The 8087-nt window shown below is 33.6% G+C and overlaps 1 protein-coding gene across 1 annotated transcript; it reads left to right on the forward strand.

Moving 5' to 3' along the window:
* The first annotated feature begins 6449 nt into the window (after window positions 1–6449).
* LOC143601793 (uncharacterized) lies at window positions 6450–7155 on the forward strand. Its single transcript, XM_077079104.1, has one exon. It carries the CDS (start codon window positions 6452–6454, stop codon window positions 7151–7153), a length of 702 nt encoding a protein of 233 aa, XP_076935219.1. The 5' UTR covers window positions 6450–6451; the 3' UTR covers window positions 7154–7155.
* The last annotated feature ends 932 nt before the right edge of the window (window positions 7156–8087 follow it).

The following is an 8087-nucleotide window of genomic DNA, read 5'->3' on the forward strand; positions in this document are numbered from 1 at the left end:
TTTTAATTATTATTATTATTATTAATGTGGGAGTTAGACTTTACATACAAATAAATAGGAATTTAGATACACGACTATAGGCGGATTTTAACAAAAAAAAAATTCATCAAAGTCTTTAAAGTTGAACTCTTACTCATTTGGATATGGTTTTCTATTTAATGGTTATTGACTTTTTATCTAAATGTTATTTAATCTCTTTAAATACAAAATTAGCTTCATTTATACGGTTTCTATATTTTCCTTATGTAATAGGTTTTAGCCACGGGTGAGGGGTCCTTAATTAAAGGTATAAATAAGCCTTTCATTAGGTGTTCGAAATAAATCATTTAAAAGCTCAAATAAAGTCAAACCGAAGAATTTGAGTTTGAATTTGAAAAATTACCAACTAATGAGTTAAGCTAGAGCTTATACATGAAGTTTGAAAGAAACTGGGGTCTGTTGATAAGTTAATGTGTTGAACTCCACTACAACAACATTTGACTCGCTAACAATCCTGGTTTCACAAATTAGGTTTAAGTCGGTGTATAAAAGATTAATTAGAAAATTTGTAGATGTTGCATTTGTCAGATGACCGTTGGTTTAAATAATTTTGTTAAGTGGAAATAAAATGACAGTAAATCATGATTTTTCTACTAGTGTCGCTCTTTAAAAACTTTCAATGATCCAATGTTACTTAAGGGTTGAACACATATAAAAGATTTAAGTAATGAATACTATGGTCCTTTGTATGTAGTATGTACTATGTAGGTCCGTCACCCTTGTACTTCGAATACTATATATTACAAAAGGAATTATTGAGTATCTAGTTAATGTAATGTAATCTCGCAACAAAACATTCATATAATAATAATAATAATAATAATAATAATAATAATAATAATAATAATAATAATAATACAAACTTAGTGGAACCATGTTTTGTCCTCTTTTTTCCTTTTAGGAAAATTGGTTTGATTTAAGGATGGTTTCATAAACACCATACGAGAATGATATTGGTTCATGTAAAGTTTAAAGGATATAATCTTGATTTCACATATAAACAAGGGTTAATATGAACAGCCGACAAGTAAAAGAAGTGAATCCAATAAAGATTTGAGAATAAATTAAATGATTAATTTACTATTAGTAGATAATTATTAGTGTTAGAGATAAAATATATAATGTTTGTTATGTGTTATGAGTATTATTAGGAATTATAGTTGGAGTAGGAAATGAGTTTAGGTTATTATAAATAAAGGTGTAGAGTCATTGTATATGGTGCGGCTTTTCGTTCTTAAATTAGAATAGAAAGCGTTGTTGTGAGTTACCACTCAATTATTCGTGTTCGTTCCAATTAAGTCCAACAAAGTTGTTTCATTAAAAAAGTTTATGGGCTCAAGCTTTGCTCACTTCTTGCCATAATTTTCACTTAAAAAATCAAAGTTGGCTCCTTATATGTTACAAATATGGGAAGTTATAGTTGGCTCCTTATAAGTTACAAATATGAGAAGTTATAAACTATAAGTTATCTTTGAGTTTAGAATTTTGCCGTTTGTTGAGTTAATGAGTGCCTAGTATACCCTGTTTAATAAAGAGTCGAATTGTATTAAAATTATAATGTTGTACATAGGCACTGTAAACATTATAATAGTCCTAGAAAGTGTATTTACAACGCGCTCACAACTTGTTTACGACTAGCTAGGTCAATATGACTCGTTAATCATTTTTACATCTTTATTACACAATCGTCAAATAAATTTACTAGCTAACTCGTTGACCTATTTAATTAGATGAACGGGGAGAGAGACAGAGGGTCCTTGATTGTTCATGTTTTAAACCTTTCTTAAGGTTTTGCATTGGAGATGATATTATAAATATCAATAGATTATCAAATCGCGCTGCTTAACTTTTATAGTAGTTGTTGTGTACTTGTGTATGACATACTACATGAATTTAAGCATGTTATGAACTATGATTATACAAACTTTGTAAAATCAATAAATCTCTATGTCCTTATATTTAACTTTTGGTATTATGTTCGAAATACAATGCGTTTTGAGATTTTACCTAATAAGAGAAATGGAAGTAAGTGTAGATTGTGTATAATGAAAACGGGAAAAGAATGACTATTGAAAAGTGCATATTCCAATGGTGGCAAAATCTCCCCATGCTCGATCCAATTTTGGTATGGTGTGTGTAGTATGCTCTAGCCTCCACGAGATATGATCAAAGGGTATTATGGGTAATTATAGAACAATATTCTGCAAGAATTGCATCGTTAACTTCTTCATTGGTTGAAGCATTGGTTCATATTCAAAGTTGATCGCCACACCTTCATCATTCAAGGTCATATTGTGTATGATAATGAATGTGCATGTACATGATTTTCCTCATTGTATTCGGATACATTACTCGTACCGGGAGATTAATTATAGCCCACTTAACTTTTATGACAACATAAGCTCTTTCTACATCATTTCTTGCCTCTTTTTGGGTTGCCTTAAACCTTATTGGGTTATCTTCCTGTGGATATGCAAAAGATTTTATAAAAGTTGTCAAACTTGTTGACGAGTAATCCATATAAATTATATTGAATATTTGGGAAAGAAAGAAAAAAAATTTAGTGTGTAAAAATAAGAGTTAAATATTTGAACTTGTGGGGGTTTAAAAATATTAAAGAATAATAATAATAATAATAATAAAATCCCCACATGTGGCATAGTGGACATGTGGCATAGTGGTAGGAGGCTTGGGTTCTCCGATGTAGACTCAAGTTCAAATCCTACTTGTGCTACTTTTGGGCGGATATTGGCAATAAAGGATTTGAGTTATGCCTTATGCAAAGGTTGTCAGCTCAAACTCTGAGCCCACCCGGGTTTTCATCCCACCGCGTGTTACGCCAGAGAGTTATGCTCTTGTGGTGACATACCGACTATCAAATAGCAGTCGGGGGTATGGTTTCCCGGAGGAATGCCCAAGCCAAACTTTGAAGCCACCCGGTTAAGACAACATAGTCGGACCAGAGTGGGCATCGGGGCTCTCTAAATTTGAAGAGTATGACAGCCTAAATACAAAAAACTGTCGTTCTAAAAAAATAATAATAATAAATTGACAGTCACATGACTGTTTAAATTTATGGTCCTTGGGCTAAGCTGAATCGGGATACTTAACACGAACTCACTAAATAAATTGAAAATTGCTCAATACTGAAAAGGGTGGGGTTGTGTTCCCTTCGATACCGCCAATTTTCTTTTCCCTTTTTTTTATTTTTAATCTCATCTTGATTTCTTTAATCCAACTCCGAATGCCTTAAGAATCATTAGGCAGATTTCAGAGTAGTTTAGTTGTTAAAAAATTGATATTTTTTTTATAAAAAAGCATGTAATAAATGTTTTATTAAAAGCACGTAATTAACTAGTTATATATGAACACAAAAAGTCACACGCAACTATCTCAAATATTTATTATGCGTGTAATGCTTATACGTGTTATATATTTTCTATACACAAATCATCTCATCTTCCTTTGATAACATCCAATTTAAATAATAGTGTCATTGTTTATGTACGTTACGTAACTTGTACGTAATTATAGTATATGAAACTGTAGCCCAATATGCCTATCATACTTGTCGCACTTTGATGGCTTCACATGTCTCACAAGTTAACGTTTTCTAACAATTAATTAATAAAACTTTTTCTTCCTTTTCTTTTCAATCAATATCAATACTTATCATATAAATAATCACGCCTATAATACTGTTCTACGTGCCTACTATTCTTCAGGTGATTTACAAATCATGGTCATATCATATATAACTAGTTTCTCTACCAGGCAACCCCAGCATTGAAACACGAACGTTGGTAAAATCCGAGTCTTATGACGATGAGCCGACACGAATTCGATCAGTATCGGCTGCGTTCGTTATGATATAGATCATTGGTAAAATTGAGCGTTAAAACCCAAAAAATTATTCGTCAAATTAACATATAAGAAAACAAAATAATTAAGACGATATTTATTTGGTTGGCAAACCCGGACGGTGGTAAAACCAATGCATTGTGGTCCCGAGCATTGAGGCGATAACTTGACACGAATTCGATCGGTTTTGGTTACGTACATTATGGTACCGGAACTAAAAAATGAAAAAAAATATAAAAATTGAGGTGTACCAATGGCCACTTTTATTTATTTATTTATTTATTTGGGGGGAGGGGCTGGTAAACTTGAGCATTGGTAAAACCCGAGCGTTGTCGGTCATAGACTTTAAATAAGGCCGCGAGTCTGCGCAAACTCGGTCGGTTTCTTTCAGTTTGTTATGGTACCGAAACTAAAACAGAAAAAAATTGACGTTTGATCGGCTCACATTACGTTTATTATGGTAAGTGAACCCAAAAAATAAAATTAATCAAACTGTACGATGCCGCCAAGTGGCCTAGGCCACTTTATGACACCGAACTTCTTGTTTATATTATAGTAATAATAATTAATCTTATTAAATATCACATCAATAAGAACTTCCTTCCTTTCACTAAGGCCTTTTATAATCTACTTAGTTATAAGCATGATAATTGATTCTTTTGTTGTCTAAATCTTTTATTTTTCTTCCTCGTTACAATCCGTTGAGCTCAATGAAAGATTTCTTTTTTAGGGTCGCCCTCTGTCTTATAACCTGCGAATACTACTTAGTCAACCCCTTCGTTTTTTGTTTTAATTGCTAACTCACAAACCTTCTAAATCCACACAATTACCATAGGACAAGAATACTTGGTCATTTGGAACCGCTAGGCCACAAGCCCTTTGGCGTTTCCTTAAGAACCAGTTTTAGATATGCTTGTTGCAACAAGTATCATTCAATTTATAACCATAATACAGGGAAAACTGATTTTGTAAAAACATTAAAAATTTTCATTGTTAGTCCACTACCCATCACAACGTTTAGAAACCTGGACCGTACATTCAATCTATCATTTCGTCAACATATTGATTTACTGGTTTAACATATTAAACTGCTTAATACAATTCATGCCAGTTTTTTTTATTTTTCTTGAGAGCCCCTTACCATTTTTAGAACCCGTTAACGGGAAACTCACATGACCCAACAATTCTCAACTACCCAACAATATCAGGTAAAATGTAATTTGTGTTGAACATATGACCCAACAATTCTCAACTACCCAACAATATCATATGACATGTAATTTGTGTTCGAGGACTCCGAGTACACCCAACACCCCAGTCGGCCGTCTAAGGTCCGCCTAACGACTTTTACAACCTTGGTTAAAATACACATACTCCTTAACATGAAAACAGTGAGAACCAATTTACTGCAACTATTAGGTTTGTTGTTATAAGTATTTGATGTTTTTTTTTGTTTGTATTTGTTGATTTCCGACTATGAGAAGTTGATTTGTATTTTGTTATTATTAGGTTTTTTTTCTTAGCTGTTAGAAGTATTTACTGTTATATTATTGTTGATGATTATGATTTTTTTTTGTTATTGTTAGGTGTTTTCTTTATAATTATAAAACATTACTTTTTTAGATTGATATTATTTCATGCGTTTTCATGTTAAGATTATTTTACAGAATCCCTTATATTACACATTTCATTTGAAAAATATTAATTACGTATATATTTGATTAAAACAATAAAAGAAATAAGAAATGAATACTTTACCAAAATAAAATTCACTAAAAATGTTCAAATAATATTAGTAGGGGGAAGAAAGATCCATCAATTGTGGTCTAGCAGTAGAAAGTTATGATTTTTCAGTGAAAACCTAAGTTTGATTATCGCTTGTACTACTTTTGATGGATTATAATAATGATGAATTTGAGCTAGGCTTTGAGAGGTTGTCAGTTCGAATCCCGAGCCTACATGCGTTTTCGTCACATCGTGTGTTACGCTAGACTTCTACTATTGAAGCGGCACACCGACTGTCAAATGACAACCGACGTTATGGTTTTACGTGGAAACGCATAAGCCAAACTTTGAATACAACGTGGGCCAGCAAAATAAAACAACGACTTTAAGCCCACACTTAATTAAGTCCTCTAAATTAAAAAAAAAAAAAAGAAAAATAAATATAAATATATATTAAAATAGACAGAGGAAACTCAAAATTATGTATTTTTCTGATGATAAACTGTGATGAGTTGAGTTCAAGACCGATCTAAGCGTGTTTTCTTTTCACAATTGTCATAACATGACCATAACTTCACGTTTTGATTTAGGCTTCTAAAATCGTTGATTACATCCTCATTGTCTTATTAAGGTGCAGCCGCAGCAGCTTTTTAACCTTTCTTCCCGATCTATCCTCGCTCCATTCTACCTGCAACCGCTGACTTCCATCTCAATCGGATCACCTTCACAATATCAATATCATCCATCTTCTTTCAAACGACGTCGTTCCATTAACCCGATTCAATCCTAATCAACCCAGATCGTAAAAGGGTATCCTTTTCGTATCATGAGATTGCCGATGGTTGATTGCCGTAGCTTAATCGAATTCTGCCGAGCCTTCGAGCAGCACAAGAACAAAACAACACCCATGAATAATCATAACAATAACCCATCAAGGAATAATAATAAGAAAAACGGATCCAATTATAATAATTCTGTTAATCAGTTATTGCATCCGCTTTGCGACCAATCTCCATTCGCTGCGTTGGATATTCTGATGCTGATTCTAGTGCTCGGCGCACTCGGGTTTTTAATTATCCCTTATCTTAATATCTTATGCCATGAGTTTGTTGATGTTCTGCCTTTTGTTATTGAAGCTGTTCACGAGGTTATCTCCGATGCCCCGGTCGCGTACGTGATCGGGGTCGTTTCCGCGGTTAGTGGCGTGATCGCCACGATCGCGGCGTGGGAGATACTCGAAGTGAAAGCAAGGAAATGCGGGAAACCGAATTGTAGAGGGCTAAGGAAAGCTGTGGAGTTCGACATCCAGCTCGAGCCGGAAGAGTGTGTTAAGTATATGTCGACGGGGGTTTCAACGGATGTGAAGCCGCTGGAATTGGGGCAGGATCATAAAGAGCTGGAGGCGGAGTTGAAGAAGATGGCGCCGGTTAATGGACGGACGGTTCTTATATTCAGAGCGCCGTGTGGATGTCCTGCGGGTCGGTTGGAGGTATGGGGATCCAAACGAATCCGTAGGATTAAAAAGTAATTGGATTTATCATTTGTTTATTTAGATAGAATAAATATATATCATCGAGCTGATATGTTCGAACTTGAACTCGTCGTATGACTTATATACAGAATAAGGGAGTCCCATATGTTTAGTGACTGCTGCTAGTTATCGAGTTAAGGTACAAGAAAGAAACATTTAATGGTTATCGTTATACAGTTTATACTTTATACATGTCGTCTTTGAAGATTATACAGATTGTTATGGCTTGGCATACATGTTTATCGTTTACTGTTTCTTGATTGATTTAGATACATGTCAGTTTTATGATTTAAAAAGTATGAAGAAAGCTTAAGAATTTAGATGAATATTTGGTGGTAATGGTCAAAGATGTATAGTCATAAGTTCTGCAATTAAAATCCTAATGTTTGGTTTGAATCATGTTTCTGTTACTGTCAAATTTATTTGTAACATGGGACTTAATGCATAGGATTTGGTCAGGAGTTTGGTACAGATAACAAAGAAGATATATGCATAGGAGATTTGGTTAGGAGTTTGGTACAGATAACAAAGAATATATATGCATAGTTAGTAGAGGTGGCAATTTTGAATCCTGTTTTTGTGGGTTGAATCCTGTTTCTTGTTGGCTATTGATTCTGTGTTGTCAAATGATTGGTATCATAGGGCTTAATGCGCTCTTCACGTGATTCGTTACTCTGTTTATGCTGTCTGAATTATGGATTATAGGTTGAGTTTGATTTTAGATAAGGCCTTATCACATAACGGATGACTTATCTGATTTAACCATACCCTAATGACTAATTTGATACGTCTAATTAGTTCATACTTCGTACGTGTCTAGTATATGATGGTTACGGTTTTGTCTTCATACATGTTATGTAAAAGTATTCTATAAGAAGTTGGTTTGATTTGTTGTTTATGCTTAATAAAGGTGAATGATGACACGAGTATG

The sequence above is a fragment of the Bidens hawaiensis genome, unplaced genomic scaffold (genome assembly GCF_021521415.1).
Source record: "Bidens hawaiensis isolate Kalapana, Puna unplaced genomic scaffold, B.hawaiensis_p1.1 tig00057099_1, whole genome shotgun sequence".
NCBI classification, from domain to species: Eukaryota; Viridiplantae; Streptophyta; class Magnoliopsida; order Asterales; family Asteraceae; genus Bidens; species Bidens hawaiensis.

What these genes read in the sequence shown, in the direction of transcription:
- LOC143601793 (XM_077079104.1), top strand. Translation starts at nt 6,452, where the DNA reads ATGAGATTGCCGATGGTTGATTGCCGTAGCTTAATCGAATTCTGCCGA.